This window comes from Phoenix dactylifera, unplaced genomic scaffold, assembly GCF_009389715.1.
Source record: "Phoenix dactylifera cultivar Barhee BC4 unplaced genomic scaffold, palm_55x_up_171113_PBpolish2nd_filt_p 000298F, whole genome shotgun sequence".
In the NCBI taxonomy this organism is placed as follows: domain Eukaryota; kingdom Viridiplantae; phylum Streptophyta; class Magnoliopsida; order Arecales; family Arecaceae; genus Phoenix; species Phoenix dactylifera.
This window is the reverse complement of record NW_024067775.1, coordinates 393,085-410,846: the sequence shown is the minus strand read 5'-3', so window position 1 is coordinate 410,846 and position 17,762 is coordinate 393,085. Positions and strand designations below refer to the sequence as shown.

General features: G+C 37.9%; 2 protein-coding genes across 6 annotated transcripts; both read left to right on the top strand.

The window, feature by feature from the left end:
* Positions 1 to 1,521: 1,521 nt before the first annotated feature.
* On the top strand, positions 1,522 to 13,523 carry LOC103706343 (protein PSK SIMULATOR 1-like). Of its 5 annotated transcripts, none has more exons than XM_039118016.1 (13): positions 1,522 to 1,870; positions 4,870 to 5,195; positions 5,330 to 5,422; positions 5,524 to 5,614; positions 6,084 to 6,177; positions 7,407 to 7,501; positions 7,733 to 7,802; positions 8,849 to 8,949; positions 10,554 to 10,670; positions 12,249 to 12,325; positions 12,492 to 12,536; positions 12,663 to 13,150; positions 13,287 to 13,523. In XM_039118016.1, exons 1-13 carry the CDS (start codon positions 1,709 to 1,711, stop codon positions 13,295 to 13,297), a joined length of 1,770 nt encoding a protein of 589 aa, XP_038973944.1. In that variant the 5' UTR covers positions 1,522 to 1,708; the 3' UTR covers positions 13,298 to 13,523. The 5 variants fall into 5 exon arrangements, with proteins under 5 accessions (XP_038973944.1, XP_038973943.1, XP_008788630.2 ...); XM_039118015.1 differs by having other exon boundaries at positions 12,663 to 13,159; XM_008790408.4 differs by lacking the exon at positions 13,287 to 13,523 and having other exon boundaries at positions 6,084 to 6,168; positions 12,663 to 13,251.
* An 84-nt stretch (positions 13,524 to 13,607) lies between these two features.
* On the top strand, positions 13,608 to 15,907 carry LOC103706423 (RNA polymerase II degradation factor 1-like). Its single transcript, XM_008790518.2, has one exon. It carries the CDS (start codon positions 14,836 to 14,838, stop codon positions 15,835 to 15,837), a length of 1,002 nt encoding a protein of 333 aa, XP_008788740.2. The 5' UTR covers positions 13,608 to 14,835; the 3' UTR covers positions 15,838 to 15,907.
* The last annotated feature ends 1,855 nt before the right edge of the window (positions 15,908 to 17,762 follow it).

Below are 17,762 nucleotides of genomic sequence, written 5' to 3'. Positions count from 1 at the left end.
CCACGTTCCGTGTGGTTCTAATACGATATTGATTCGGTGTGTCCCATACGGCTGACCGAGTCATCGTCACATCCAAATTTAATATATTTAAGTACTAATAATATATTTAGAGGTGTACTTTTTTGTCAAATCCAACCTCAGCTTTCAAACTTGGACTATAAACGGCAGTCGTGGGTCCCTCCTGACTGTAGAATCTACGATAGATTGTGGAGATATCATTGTCGTACCATTTATGATAATATTATACTAATATCATCAATGACAAGAGGCCAGGTTGGATCAATCCGCGTCAGCTTCTGATTGCTATCAAGTCCAGACTTTTTTTAAAAAAAATCAAAACTCAAATCAAAGCATGATCTCTATCTGTCTGAAAGTCTAAACATGCCCGTCATCTCTTGACTCCTTCTGAGTCCAGCTGAGTTGTCATCTCAAGAGGTCCTGGGCTAAAAACAGACTCTAGTTGAATCCAGCTATCATGTCTTAGGTCCACCATAAAATAGAAAGTGGAAACTAAATCAACACCGTAAAACCATATCCAACTCATTTGGTTCGGAAAAAAAAATTATTTTTAGTTGAAGTTTAAAAAATAAAAACTAATTTTTATATAGGAATAAGTTTTTCTTGCACATGCATTTATGGAAAATAGAATTCTTTTTTTTTTCAAAAATAACCTTACTTAATAGCTTATATATATTTTATTATTATAGTTAATTTATTTTAAAAAATATAAAAATATTTTACATAATTTCTTTTTAAAAATAGATGCTTAATAGACAAAAACTATTTCAAAAAATATATTTTTTATATCATGTTTTTATGATTAATCAAATATATCAAAACCACTTCTTCATGTATAATATAATATACCGGGCATCAACTTTTTATGAAGCTTATCTCAATAAAGTAATATTCTTTTCACAAACCAAACGAATTTATTATTGTTGAACTAGCTTGAATTATCTATGGCCGTCATAATTAAGATGAACTAAGACATCGATTGATATTTCAAAAATGAAACATCAAAATCTTAGCCCCATATAATAAATCTAAAATTAACAGCCATATCAAAACATTATTTAAAAAAATTATTTTCAGTTATGTCAACCAGGGTATTTGAGCCGGAATCTAATATTATTTCAGTTACATCAACCAAGATGACACAAATTGAGATATTACTTGGGGTGAAAACCTTGGTGATGGGTTCGGATCAAACTAATGGGTCTCTACTGGATCCAAACCCAACCCACCAACATTTTCTCTCCACGGCGGGCCCTACAGACACCGAGTCCACAGTCCACGCCGAACCAAACCCACCATTCCGGGCCCCACATCCATGAACAGTAACTCCACCGAGCATACTGCGGGACCCACCTGTGCCCCCCAAGGTAACGGGTTCGCGGGTTCTTCTCCCCCACCCGCCAACCGCCGTGGAGCGGACGGCGGGGCAGAACGGGAAAAAAAGCCCGCCAATTGCCCGCGGGACCCACCCTGCATTGACGCCGAGGTTCAGTTCTCAGCAGCTACTCGGAAAAGAAGAACGGAAAGAGTCTCGGTCAATCACAGCACAGACACAAGAAGAAGATAATAAGCAACAAAGAGGGCTTGGACTCCATTCATATACACGTCGTCGCCAAACCCAAGAGCAAAAAAGTCTGGGGTCCGAGATTAGGGTTCTTGTGGAGGGGGAGAAGAGAAGAAGAGGAGAAAGATGGGATGCGTTTGCTCGAGAGACACGGGGGAGGAGAGACGGACTCTCTCCTTCTCCGATCTACCGGCGGCGGATCGGTTCGGCGGAATTCGGAAGAGCGCTTGCGGGAGTTATGATTCCGGGGAGCTTCGGATCAACCCGGCGAAGGCCGGAGCTGGAAAGGTGCTGCCTTTTCTTCTTCGTTGATTGATTTCTTGTGTTTTTTTTTTTTTTTGGGGGGGGGGGGGGGGGGGGTTGGTGGGGGGGTGGGGGGCGGGAATTGATTGGATAACATAATTAGGTGTTAGGTTTTGATATATATGTGGTGGTCAAGTTCGAGGGTGATGGTTTGGGATTTGATGGCAGTGTATATGAGATCTGAGCTTGAGGTATTAAAAGACTGTGATCGAAGTGAAAGAACAGAGATGCAACTTTGTCTGCAATGAGAAGCGATTCTGATAATGCATCAGATTCTCTAGAGAACTTAAAAGTAATTAAACTTGAGGACCTTAGATGATTTTAGGAGTAAGTGGACTGCAATACGAGGAAATTGAGTTTGGTGATTTGCATATGGAAGGTGGTTTAGGAGTTGTCCCATCACGAGTTTCTATGCTGTCATGACCAAGGAGTAAGTGGACTGACATACCAAGTATGATGCCATATATTGGTGGATGGGTTTGGTTGGGGGTCAGCAAAAATCGCAGTTTGTTTGAATATCTTCGTGCATGCAAGGAAGGCGGGACTGCCAAATTTGGGCAGTGAGAATAGAGTTCAAAGAGTAACCCTAAATATTTCTTCGAAGGAGATAGAATGAGTTCAATGATTAAGCAACTGAATAGCTTCTAGATAACCCATATATGCATTCTTTTTAAATTTTCTTTTTTTTTAAACTTTTTTGAGAAGAAAAAGGGAGGGCGACCCATCTGCAGTATAATTAAACAGGTCAAGATTTTTGGGGATGCACACCCCAGAATCAAACTGAGAACCTCTGGTTGCTAAGCAAAGGGGTGTGACCACTAGGACAAGGCTTGGCCTAAAAAGTCACATTTATCATAACAGGGTTGGATAATAGTATTGACTAATCTAGGGTATACAAAATGAAATTGTAATGTCCTCTGAGTTGTAAGCTAGATTCCGCCCTACAAAAAGTTGAACATTTGCAATATGCTAAGATTAGATTGCTCCTTGAACTTGACATAGTTCCCCATTGCTCAGATCTGATCTTGAAATCATGATGCTGACATTTGCTTTCATGCTCCATTCGTGGATCTACACAAGTTAAATAGCAAATAATACCAATAGACTTAGAGCAGTACAACCTTTAGATTATGGCAGTGGTGGAGCGAGAACAGGAAGAAACTAGTGACTTATTAATGGATGTGGGTGTAGTTCGGATCCTAGGGTTGTGATCGAAGCAGTTGAAGATACATCATACCTGGTGCTTCAGTGCTTGTAGGGGACTTGACGCAAATTATGCGTCAGCTTATGTCTTTTGATGGGCAATCAGACTATGCTTTACATATTGGTGAACATGTAACAGAAATGTGTAATCTCACCCGTATTGTGTAAATTCTCATATCCACTAAAAAAATATAGTGGGATCATGAAACTTAGCTTATTAAGTTGATTATGTGTACACTTTGGTATGAAGCATATGAGGAACTTTTAAAAGTAAGCAGGGCTATAAAAACTAGTAAATAATGACCAATCACAATTCTTTCCTTGATGAGGTTACATTAGTCATTTTGAATTCTTGATGGCTTTGTGACAAATTACTGAATTTTTACTCTGAAGAAAACTGTGGTAAGGAAAATGTGTTCTCATGGTGAAGATCACAAACTTAATCTCTCTCTCTCTCTCTCTCTCTCTCTCTCTCTCTCGTGATTCAGGAAAAAGGGGATTGCTATAGAACTAAGTCACACTATGATTATCACTAAACATCAGAGCTCAATCCATGTGATTGTAATTATGTATGGTTTCTGAGGTTTATGGAAGACATGCTATCATATAAGAAGCCATCTTAGCCAAAGATGCCAATCAGCAGTCTTAACAACTTTCTAACAATCAGTTTTAGAACTTCAACTAAAGAAGAAATGCTTCTTTCAATTCTTCAGGGTTGCAAGCTTCACCTAACAAAAGATCTAGTTAACCTTAACATGGAGTGACATTTTTTGCTGAATTGCCATTAAACCAATCTCCTAGCTGTTAGTATGAGGTGAAAGTTGGCAACAGTATTGAGTAACCATGCACCTGTTGGAGGTTTGAAAAATTTAAATGCGGCAAACAGAATTATTTTGAAGCAGAGACTAAATGAAGCAAACACATGAGCATTATCTTGGTACGGGACAGTGCGGTGTAAGTTCTACTTGCAAAAAGTAGCTACGAATCTGGTGCCTAGAACATTTAGAGGTGAAGATAAGAAAACACTTAAAGCTGTTGTCTCATTTGTGGAAGACCTAATATATGAAACCAGAACTAGCTGCACATATGCATGAGACAAACATAATATATAAGGGTATGTTGAAAAATCTATGTGGGAATAATGTTTATATAACACGCAGCATACCTCTGATATTTGCCAAATCGTGTGGTCCACTCACAAATCTATTATACAATATTCCGTGCTTTTGATTACTATTATTTCCCCATTCTCTTTTTTTCTTGCTTTTATTTATTTTTTTATTTTGGGATTGAGCAAAGAGAAAGTTTATAAACACTGACTTATCTAAGAAAATTAGTAACAGGAGATATGACTCCAAATTCTGTGCTGCAGTTGTAAATGCTGTCAATGATGCATTGAAGTTGATAATTCGAAATGAATGCCCAAATAACTGATTTACTGTGATATCTTATCCAAGTCCATATCAGAATCTTGAGACCACTTTTTCAAGTTGATTCCTATCCCTATCATCTGTGCATTACTTCTCTTTAGCTGCCAGTAGCATTTTCTTAGAATTTGGAAGAATATCCACCTGTCAATCTAATTTTACTTTTGGTGCAAATTCTTGAGCTTGTAAATTGATTGTATACTTTCTGTTATTTTCTTTTCCCTGTTTAACTATCATATCATGAATAAGCTGTCACTTTTGGTTGAATATATGTAGATAATAGTTTTTTTCAAATGGTAAAATTTGTTGTAGTTTATCTGCAAGCACTGATGTCAAACTGCCAGTGTTTCTTAGGTTTCAGAAACAAGTTCAGTTTTGGGAAGGGCTGGCATTGCTGGCCTAGAGAGGGCTGTGGAGGTCTTGGATACCCTTGGGAGTAGCATGTCAAACTTGAATCCTAGCAGTGGATTTCTCTCTGGAATTGCAGCTCGAGGAAATAAAGTTTCAATATTGGCATTTGAAGTTGCAAATACAATTGCCAAAGGCGCTAATTTGTGGAGATCTCTTTCAGATGAAAGCATCAAATTCTTAAAAGAAGATATTTTGCAGTCAGACGGAGTAAGAAAACTTATTTCAGCGGATATCAATGAGCTTCTATGCATTGTTGCTGCTGACAAAAGGTTGATTCGAGGATTAAGTGGCACCAGTGTGGAAGTTGGATACATGTTTTTTAAATTTCTGTATTATGTTGTGCTTATTATCCTTATAATATTTTGCCAATTTCTTACTGTAAGTTCTTTTTCGACTATAACAGGGAAGAGCTTGAAGTTTTCTCCAGAGAAGTAATTCGATTTGGGGATCTTTGTAAAAACCCTACGTGGCATAATTTGGGCCGCTATTTTCAGAAGTAAGATAATTTGTCTTTGTTGTTCAATTGCAGCCGAACTGTAGTCTTCTAATGTTCACTGAATTACAATTACTAATTTGAGATATATGATACATATTCAGATTGAGTCCAGACCTTACACCCCAGGAACAATTAAAAGCAGAGGTAGAAACATCCATGCAGCACTTGATACACCTGGCTCAGAACACTTCTGTAAGTATATTTTGGAAAATCCTTTATTAAAGATAATTTCCTAGTGACTTCTAAATAATTGCTACAGTGGATGAATTGAAAATTGTGGTATCAGATGACCTGCTTGGTATTTTATTTCAATCTCTCCCCTCCCCCTGCCCTGTTGATTGCATGTTTTGTGTGTCTGACTGTGTCCTTAAATTACTATTATTTACTTCAGCTCAAGTATATAAACTTGTGGAAATTTATTTATGAGGAATGATTTTATCTCCTTTTTCTTTTTCCTTGTTTTTTGTCTGTCTTTCCTGGATATCAATTTTATGTAGAGCATGGTCCTCTGTAAAGGAGAACAGGTAACTTGCATGGTTAGCGCATGCACCCAGTATTTGCTTTCTGCATGTGGACTGCTAAGAAAATATAACTATATGATCATCAGATTTAGATTGTTATGAGTTGTCTTCTGTGAACATAACTTATCCTACATGTATAGGAGCTCTATCATGAGTTACATGCGCTGGACAGATTTGAACAGGATTATCGAAGGAAGCTTCAGGAAGAAGAGTCATTGCCTGCAGGTAGGCGAGGTAAGGCAAATGTTTCTCTTTTTTCTTTCATCAAGAAGTATTGTTTTTGTCTTTCACCCCTCCCCCCTCCCTTTTTATACCCAGCATGGTTCGCTATACCTGTCCGAATCAGATGGTACGGGGCATAACATACCGTATCATACCAGTTTGGTATCGGTACACAGTACGGGAGGCATACCGACACTCGGTATACCGAAAAGACCCCATTACCGTACTCTACCGATATAGTACTAGTATGGCACCGGTATGGGGTCCGGTACTAAGACGGCGAGCCTTGATACCTAGCAATGGAAGGGAGGAAGAAGGAAGGTGGGGGTAATCACTAGTAACTTCCTTTTCCTTTCCAAAAAATTAAATAAATATGAGAATAAAAGTCCTTCAAATTGGTATTTTTTTCTCTTCAAAATGGTGAAGGAGTCGGTTACTATCATGATCAAATAATATAATAAGAAAACATTTCAGTAACTGTTGAGAATTGGTAGAATAGGATTTTGGTTATTCTGTGATAATAATATTAATATGGTTATCAAAATCAGAACCTTGAATTTGCTCTGTTAGTTAAACATATCTAGAGATCTTAGAGGGCTAAAAGTCAGATCTGCACCATCCAGTCATACAGGAATTACAACTGGAAGATTGTCTTGGTTTGTTGAGAATGTAATTACCCTAATAAGGAGTCTCATAATGCAGGCTAGGAAATTTAACAGAGAGGATGGTGGCTGAAAGCTTCATATTGCTTTCATTTGTCTAAAAAACAACTGTAAGTGATAAATTAAAGAATATCATCCTTACCCTGTTATCATCTTTGGTAGCCTAATAAGGCTAGAGGTTTATTAGAAGAATAAGTGAGTAAAATAATTCATCTCATATTTAGACAAATTGTGAACTAAATCTTGGCTATATTCTTGGGCAGAGATATTTTAATTAATATACCATCAGAGAATGACATTTACTGTATTGATATAGAGCTCACCTACAACATTTTATATTCAGAATATTAGCATTTTACTAGGGACTATGTTGTCTCCACATTTTATCTGATTGAAAAGGTATATCCTTGTAAAAGAACTATAAATGATATTTATTTTACATTTCTTAATTTTATAATTTGCAATGCATGTGCTGGAACTTCTGACTTTACGTAAAGTAATACTTTTTTTTCCAGTTATCCTGATAACTGGACTTTGTTATTGTAGTTCACTTGTAACTCATTTCTTTGTTTATGGCAGAGAATCTTATGATCTTACAAAGTGAACTAAAACGTCAAAGAAAGCTTGTGAGGAGTTTGAAAAAGAAATCCCTGTGGTCTAGAAATTTGGAGGAGGTAATTAAATAAAAGAAAAAACATAAGTTATGTCAATGAGGTAACTCAATTCTCAATATGGTTTTCTCTTGATTTCGTTTCTGAAGCAATAACTAATTTTATTGTTTTAATTCTCTCTCTCTCTGTGTGTGTCTCAAATATATAGCAAATAATGCAGTACACAAGAAGAAGCCTTTTTCATTGTGATACTTGACATTTTATATTTCTCTGATGAGGTAAAACACTGTGCAGGTAGTGGAGAAATTTGTTGACATTGTCGCTATTTTGCATAAAGAGATTTTGGAGAGATTTAGTAATACTGGTATGTGTTTTGAAAGTCACTATATGCTATATCAATTATCAATGCAAACACTGCTTGAACAGTATATTTGAGTCATGCCTCTTTTGATTCTTCTTACTGACTGAGGTTCTGATTTAGGACTGGAGTTCTCACCCATAGAGGGGGTTGATACCTGTAGAATTCTTCTGGTTAGACAGAAAAGAATCCTAAATTAACATAACCATAACCATCCAGCCTTATCCCAGCTACCTGTGTTTGGCTGTATGGTTCCTCATTTTCTGATCATCCCAATTCCTCAACCACATTTCAAATCATTACATCGGTGTGGTCTGCTGCTGCATATGACCCAGTACAATACTAAGTTCTTAAGAGACATAAAGGAACACTGAGATGTGTCATGAATTGATAGCCTCTATGTGGATACATATTTTTACATACCAATTACTCCAATCAAACAGTTTCTCTCTCTCTCTCCATTATCATTTTTCTGTAAGAATATAATGACAATTTAGTCGTGCCACTTAGAACTCAAGTCTGTATGTTCATGGTCATCATATACTCAGATATATGTCCATATCACTGAATCTGTTGTTGAGAGTTTGAAGAATTTGACACTCTGTTCCAGTGTCATTTAAACCCAATTAGTTTTCAAGCTTCACTAGTTCCTATTTTAGTGTTTTGTAAGTTGTGACATATCTATTGTGTTCCAGTCGATTGTTGTAAGTTCTTTCTTAGTGTATATGTTTTATATTGTAATAGATTATACAAAATGATGCTTAATCACAAATTGATGCAGCTATCAGCATGCCTGATCCTACATAAGGTTGTCCGTTCCACTTACTGCCCTTTAGATAGCAATATGGTATGTAACAGAGTTCTTTGTGAAACTAGAGTGAGGTTGGATGGGCTGCAGAAGTACAGTAGCATCCATATGGCAACAGCTAACATTGATAATTTTCACATACTTGAATTAAACTTCTTACTCTTCCAGATGTTATCTTCGTTGCGCTGTTGACATACTTGACCTATTTGTATTATAGCATTAATCCAGTTTGAAACACTGGCAGCTACCATCTTGGCGGACAATGGTCCAGCTCAAAATCAAAGATTGGGTGTTTCTGGTCTTGCACTGCATTATGCTAACATCATCAATCAAATAGACAATATAGTAAGTGAAAAAGCTTTTCTTCATGTACCGCAATCTTGTTCTGTATCTGAGCTCTTCCTCCTGCTATCACAAAAGTTACTTTGCATTTGACATTAATAAATTTCTCTCAACTCTGTCATGTCACATTAAACTGAGATTTGCAGCTTACTGAGGATTTTTTTTTGATCGTGTCTTGATGAATTCAAGTATGAATAATCATCAACTGTCTATGGGTGGTAGGTCTCATTCAGTATCATCCATGAGATGACTGTAGACCAATGCTCTGAAAAATAAATTATCTTAAATCACAAGAGATTTTGATTGATGTTGAGTCATGAATCTCCACCGTTATTTCAAAGATTTAGTAAATTCTTTATAAAGTAATAAACTTCGTCAACTTTCTCAATTTCATAGAATACAAGGTTTAGCTCAATTGCTTAATGTTTCAAGCTTCCAACTAAGGTTTTATTTGAGTTATAACATTAGTTATATTCCAATGTATCAAAATATAAAAGGCACATACACCAAAGAATATAATCTGAGATAATGGCCTTTTTTGCTTTAATTCACATGAAACTTGTTTCATTCACCGGTAATTAGACTCAGGTTATCTTATATCTTTATTGAACTGCATCTGTTTTGATGACTTGTGCTATATAATGTAAATCAGGTTATTTTATAATTGAAACAAATCAAGTAAAGTTGTAGACGGATTGATATATGAATATATACCTTCATTATATGCATGTACCTATGTATATGTGTAATATGCATATATGAATGTATGCATGTATATGTCTGCATACTTGGATGCACTTTTATCATAATACTTAAGTAACTTAACAGAATGAAATAGTGGACAATGCACTATTAAAATTTAGAAGTTCTAAAAACTGATCAAAACAGCACATTGCAAAGAAGAATTTAGTAAATTTTAGGAAAATTGGAATTCTTTGTGTTCATATCAGATCAAGATAACTATGTAAGGCACCTAAATAATATTATATGGATTTTGTTTGTCTTGGTGATTACATGACCACTACCTAGCATGCTGTTTTACCGATTTCATTGATGATGGAAACAAAAGAGACTTCCTCTTCAAAGAGTTTAAAATAAGTACAAGATGCCTCAATCTGTTGGGAACACAAAATTGAGTGTTAACACACCCGTATCATTGAATGGAGCAGGAAGGCCCCACCCTTCCCTCCCTCTTTCTCTATCTGCGCACGTGCGCGTGTGCAAGTGTGTGCGTGCATGCTAAGAATCAAGACCCTCCTGAGCATATGCCCTTCTTATGTGTGAAAGCATGAACTATGTAAACATACTTGTGCACACCTCAGTTATGTACCTTGAAGTGTTAAAAATTAAGAAGATTGCAACAATCAGCTAGTACCATCAAATTATTTTGTTTATTTATTCTTCCTCTTGTACTTTGATTGGCAAAGTAATCAAATCACATAGAGTTTTCAGTAAGAATTTATAACTTTCTGGCTTCAGTTTATACAAGATTCTGTTTCCCCTCTCTGTAAAGATGTATGATTTACCTCAAAACAACTGAACTCTGACAGCGAAGCTTCTCATATATTATGGCGAATGTTAGTATCTTAAAAATTTCATGTCTTTAGGCATCTAGGCCACTTGTCCTTCCATCAAGTACAAGAGACTCTTTATATCATGGATTGCCAGCTGGAGTAAAGGCAGCATTACGTTCCCGCTTGCAAGCATTTGATGCCAAAGAAGAGGTATGTTTTATAAAGATGTTAATCGTCTGCAAAGAATAGGCCTTCAGTTTTTCACTCAGTCTTTGCCTTTATCTGTATGGATACATGCTTCAGGTATACTGATTAACCAATAAAAATTATCCATTCTAAAGATTTTATCGCTACTTTCTAGTATTTTTTAAATGCATATGATAAAATGTTTGGCGACCAGCTTCATTGTCCTTATGCACCATAAAGGCCCAGGAACAATCAATTAGCTTGGTCAAAGGTTTGGTTGGCTGTCAATTTCAGTAAGAAGCCTTTCAGATATTTCTATCATGTTAAGAGTACAATTTATACATAGAAATTTGAAAATGTCATGAAAGTTCATAGAGAATCAGAAAAATTGAATTAGGACTATTAATGGCTGGGCTGGATTGAGCACCACAATGACCTGGCCCATGGACAACCAGGCTTAAACTCAGGCTTGGACTCATATTTTTAACTGAAAGCCAGATTTGGCCTGAAAATAAGGGAACCTGATCTACTCCAGGTCAGGCCTGGCTGGCTTTTCAGCTCAAAATAAATAAGGGCCCTACTAGGGACTGGCCCATCCTGACATATTATGCACAGTCAGGTTGGGCCCTGTCCTGGGACATTTTGGGCTTGATTCGGGCAGGTATGGGCTCAGGCCTGTCTGGGCTTGCATCTGGCCAAGGTTTGATCTGGCCAGACCTGTCCATTGACATTCCTATTGAGAATCAAGAAATTAAGAAGAAATTAGCAGAAAGTCAAGTATCATTGCATGAGAAATTCAGTCATGGATATCTTCTAATCAACTATTATTAACATCTAAGCAAAGGTCATTGGATTACTTTAGTGAAATGCGCTTTTCATTAAGGTAGTAATCATGGGGTGGTGGACCCAAGCTATAACTTGCATAACAAAGCCTTTTGATGAAATTCCCTTCTTGGTTTTGCCACAGTTGCCTGAGGTTTCATAAAGCATTACGGGTTATTTTAGGAGCTTAGCTGCTGATATTTATTACTGATTTTCAAAATGAACTCTATAATGAACTAATTATTAATATGAATCAAATGGAAGGCTGATAATACAAAAGCTAGCTATTGGATACTTATGACGAGTCTTCTTGGATTGCAATCCATGTTTGCTCTATAGAATGCCATTAACCAATACCAATTATGGGGGCTTCATGTTGGATGTATTGCAATTGGCATGTCTGTTTTGGAAGCACACACCATTTTCATATCTAATACAAAAAACTTGGCACCCATAAATATCTTGATAATAATGCAAATTTTTTTTCCGGAAAAAATTTCTTTTGTACGGTGTGCCCACCGCTAGATAATGCAGAAGGGGTCTTGCCTTGCCTATTATAGATGTTGGTGACATGAAACTTTCTCGGTGTGAAGTTTCATAGCATACTATCTGTTTTTATAATGATAGCTCTAGATTTAGAATATCATATAATGTCGAAATCTTAGCACTTAGCAAGTTTTTTGGTTCAATAATCCCATCATGAGTGTCATGGAAACTACTAACCTGTGTGTTTGTATTTAATGGATGCATGGTAATGCTATAGAATTTGCATTTCTGCAGTTTACTGTTGCTCAAATCAAAGCTGAGATGCAGAAGACTCTCAAATGGATCTTTCCATTAGCTGAAAATACGATAAGGTGGGCATATTAATGACTTTGGCAAATAGTATCTGTAAATTACGAAATATATTTCTTATGCACTGTCTTTCTCAAACCTCTGCTTGCCTTAATTCTATTAATCTCTTGCAGACTGCACCTATTCACTTCTATTTTGTTACTCTTCTTTTTCGTTTGAATTTGACAGAGCACATCAAGGTTTTGGATGGGTCGGGGAGTGGGCAAATATTGGGTCAGTATGAGGCCAATTGCATCTTTACCTTTAGTTCTTTTTTTTATTGCAATATTTTTTTTCATTAAGAAAATTGATAGTAATCATCTTATAATTATATTTGGAGTTGAATCTGCTTTTTTTCAGTACTGAGGTTAACAAGAACCCAGCACCGGAGCTAAACATTACCCGCATCCAGACACTTTATCATGCAGACAAGGAGAAGACTGACCATTACGTTCTTGAACTAGTGGTATGGCTTCACCATCTAGTGATCCAGGTGAAAAATCGGGGGTATGGGTTCAAACCGTTGCAACCAGTTAGATGTCAGTCCCAGAAGGAAACATCATTACCACACGAGACTAAGCAAGATTCATCCCGGGCTTGCAATACTAGAGCTTATGATATCCTTCAAATTTCTGAAGAGGAAAGAGTGTTGTTGGACTCTCTGAGATCGAACAGAATGATGTTGGGGAGAAGCAAGAGCTTGGAACTTGTAACCAGGAAAGATAAAAGATGCCAAAGAAACAGGGGCTTGAGCAGGAGTTCTGGACATTCTCCTGTCAAGGAATTCAGTTTGGCGCTGGACTTGCAACTTGAGAGGACGAGAGTCTTGGATGTAATGGATGGGATAGGTACACTGGGTACATTTCCTACTGCACCATTTTATACGTAGCTCTTTTATTATTATTATTTTATAATCTATGCAATGGGTTTTCTCTCTAATTTTCTCGTATATATCTTGAGGAAACCTTTATTTTTCTTGTGTAGATATTGTCTGAGAGATCATGTGCATGAATTAAGAAAAGTAAACAGTGTTGTGCTCGAGGAATATTGGGTAGCTTTTCTTTGGAAAGAAAAGAAATATTGGGTGTCTTGATTAGAGAGATGATTATAATCATCAATTAGGTCCAGGTGTATCTTAATCACATATTATCATGTACAGCTATCTTAATTATATATTGCCATGTACTTACTCAGATTGGAATTTGAGACCACTCATTTTGACAGATGAATGCCGATCAGGCTACCTGCTGTTTGACTAAATTTAAACATGACAAAAGATAAAAATAATGTCATCTATGATATAAGATAATTTCAACTAACAGAGAGGGAGATTGAGACCATGATTATGGAATCATATTAGATCATCTGCATAAACAGAGCACTAGGCCTTGCTTTCCACTTTCCTCTCCCTCTGTATTGCTATCCCATTGATATGAAACTAGTCTATAATTATTTGTCTGCAATTAGAGGAATTGTATTCTGCACCATATGCACCATGCCAACTATAGATGTTTTTTTTGTTGTGGCAGTGCACCGAGATGAGCGTTTGATAAATGAGGCTCACATGAATGAGCATCTATGATTAGCATGCTGTACTGTTACATGGTGCATATGGTATAGGATATAATTTTTCTTGCAACTATCTTATCGGGACATATGAAAAAGTGGAAGGCCTTGCAAAAGATTAAAATCTTTTTAGCAAGACTTGCATGTTTTAGAAGGCTCCTGGGTACAAAATAGCTGGCTCTAAGTGGGTAAAATCTTAACTCGATCAAGCCACTATGAGAGTAACTGAGTCAAGATTTTGACCTCAACTTAGCTTGATTGGGTTCAGTTCGGTGAGAACCCAACCCACATATACCATGGCATGCCTCATCGTCTCCATTAGGCCATAGCACTTGTCATCTAGTATACAAAAGCAAGCGTTGAAATTCTAGCCATGGTTCCCATCCTAAGATCTTGGATGGGGTCGACTATATCTGGAGTGTCACCATTGTCGAAAGCTTTCCTGTAGCAAACCACCACCTGGTGTCACCATAGAAGGTGGATTAGCTCTTGATGCATTGGTTAGACTGGTAACACCTCATTAGAATAATATTTGAACAGAGAACCCCGCAATGAAAGAAGAATGAACACATATATTAAACAAAATCTTCGATTAATATTTTCCAAACGTTTGGCATCTAGAACTAGAATTGTATGCAGGACTACAAACAAGTAAAGCCAACTCCTAATCTCCGGAACCCAATCTTTTAAATAAACATGGCCCTACTTCTTTGCCACTAATCCAGTACAACGGTTGGGACTTAAAAGCTCCAATTATGGTTGACTTGTGTGCTACGTATAAAGGAAAAGAACGGTGGCTTCACCTCCTCTAATAATTGGAAAAGAACGTAAAGTGCCCGTCACCATCTGCTGCTCCATTTCAAGTTGCACCGACCCCTCACTCCCAACTCCCTTAAAACCCCTCCCCTCCTTCCATTCTCCACAACTCACTCACTCCCTCGTACATCTAATCCTCAACGACCAAGAGATGGAGTTGTTTTCCCTCCAAACTAAGCACTTCACTTTCTTCCTCCTCTACGCCTCCATCTCTTCTCTCCTATGCTCGCTCTCATTTGCCACCATCCCCTCAGGCACCATCGAAAGAACCACAAAGCGGCAAATCCTCGCATCCATCCCCCCGCACTCCGCGGAGAATACGCATCCCTTCCTCACCTCCCCTTCCGGCAAGTACACCGCCTACCTCCTCCGCCGCGAGACCGCTCCGGCGGCCGGAGGCTTCGGCAACGACTTCTGCTACATCCAGGTCCAAGACGCCAGCTCAGAAGAGAGCATGTGGGAGTCGGAGTGCGCGCCGGTGAGCACCGCCAAAGCGTGCTCGCTGGTGTTCTTCGACGAAGGGCTCGAGGTGTTCGACGGGAGCGAGTCGGTGTGGGACGAAGACGGCAAGGGGGAGAGCTTCCCGGAGAGGTTGGACCTGGTGGACGACGGGGACATGCGGGTTATAGACAATGAGGGGGAGCTGTTCTGGAGGGCGTCGGACGACCCACTGGCGAACCAAGGGTGCGGGTTGCCGGGGTCACCGGGGCTGGCGCCGGAGTCCCCGCCATTCTCTCAACCCATCGGCACAAACAACAATCCTCCCTTTGGACAGCAGCAGCAGCAGCAGCCGCCTAAGACTAATGGAGTGGTTGGCCAGCAGCAGCAGCAGCAGCAACAGCCAGTGGAAGCTCCGCCGCAGAACGAGGAGCAGCAGCCAGGAGGAGTGCCACCGGTGGGAGCCCCGCAGCCTAATGCGGTGTTTGCCATGCAGCAGCAGCAGCCACCGGTGGGAGCTTCGCAGCCTAACGGAGTGTTTGAGCAGCAGCAGCCACAGGGATTCGGTGGGTTGAATCAGCCACTGGGTTCGAGTTCGGATGTCCACCCTCTCGTGGATTATAATCGGTACGACAGTGGATCTTCGAGGGAAGTCGAGAGCTGGGTTATGGGTCTGGGTCTTGTTAGTTCGTTGGTTTATGGGACCTTCTTTTGAGGAGATGAAGGTGGGGAATCTTGTCTTGTGGTCGTCTTAATTTGGCCGTCCATCCGATCACATATTGTTACCTTTTGTTCTTACTGTTGGATGCTAATGCTACCAAGTAGCAAATTGTCTTAAAAGAGTACTCACTGCTTTATTATATGTTGATCACAGTCGGATTTGTTTTTCTTATCCCGATAGTAATACTTAAACTAAGGTTATTTGCAAACTTTGTGGCCATCTCTGTTCAGCTTTAAAGGAGTCGGAAAACTTGCATCTTAGATAGCTTAATGACAGGATTACTAGCAAATTCTTTTGGTGTTCATGTTGAAAGCCATCCATATGATCATCGCGTATAAATGAGACATTTATTAACACGGTTTAGGTTCAGTAGGTGGCTCAACTGATAAAGACGTGGTCTCATGTCGTGCTTCAGAGGCGCATGCCCCTATCTTTTCGGATTGGATCATAAATTGCCACCTTTAAATATAGCTGGTCTGGAAAGTACAGAATCTAATTTTCACCAAAATTTTAGAAATGCCTTGTTTCAGTCTCATCGTTCAAAAGTGAGTTGAAAAAGCATCCGCCTATAAAATTGCAGCAAACTATGGATGGGCTTGAATAACAAATTCGGACGTCCTAGCATTGTTTGCTAAATAATCATGAGCAGCTAGCCTCACGATACGAATGGGAAATCCGAAGAGTATGAAAAGTATTTTTCCAAGCCAACAAATCCTGTAACAGAGGATGCAGCTTTGGACTAGTAGCAGAGGTTTTAGAGAGCCATTGCATTGCCGTTAGTGGCATCCTCATACTGTGTAATAGGTGACGACGTCACCTTTGCATGTTTATAAAGCATTGCAAATATCTCAAAATATTAAAACAGAAGATACAAATATTCTTTGAGATATGTCAAGTTTATTTATTTTATATTTCTTGAAATATGATAAGTAGTTCTACAGAAATCTTTTTCCTTCATGAGGATATCTTTTGGAACTTCCTCGAAAATATCCTGATGTCATCAACTCGGGTTGGCTTCAGATCTTTGCATCTCACGCTTCGAATTTTCAGAATGTAGGCGGTGTGGTTTGTTAATGAAGTTCAGTTATGTGTTGAGTTTGGATGATTTATGCGGCCTAATACTTCCTGAGCATGTGTAGTTGTAGATAACTAGAAACACTGTATAAATGAAATTACATATTATTTGAATTACTATATCTGAAATTGTGTGATGATTGTTTGGTGTCCATGGTGCAAATGGTAAAAGGAGAAGCACCATTTTGCTCGATCTGATTGAGAATTTTGCTCTAATATGGATTATTTGAAAATATTTAATTATGTGTCATCATAATTTATAATAGTATATTTATATTTTATTTATATTATAACGACACTATCATATATTATGTTATATCAGTTTACTATATCTTATAATATACACTATTAATAACTACTAATTTAAAGATAATTTACGTGTATAATTACAAGGTTTCAATATAAGTACTATCTATATATATAAGTTTTTCAATATATCAAAATATATTTGCTTTGGGTTTATATAAAAATTATCAAATTTAGATTCAGGATTTAAAAGATGAACAAGAGCTGTGGTCATCTATTTCCCATAATGCAAGGAATTACAAATAAGAACAATCCAGGCATTACATTGATCAAAATTGACTACTATAAAATTATCTAAATAATTTATTATCATAATATTTTTAAAAGAAGGCCGGCATGCCTCAAAACAAAGTAATGTGAAAGAAAACGAGGATTTATAGGAGATACACTACTGAATTACTGAGTACTTTAGAAACATCCAAACAAACCTTATGAGAAGTTTATAATGGCTGAAATTTTTATAGGAATCAGATTTGTTGGTTCATCTAAGTTGCATTTTCTGAGAGCGTGTCCAAATCTAGTTCAGATTCTAGCCTTTG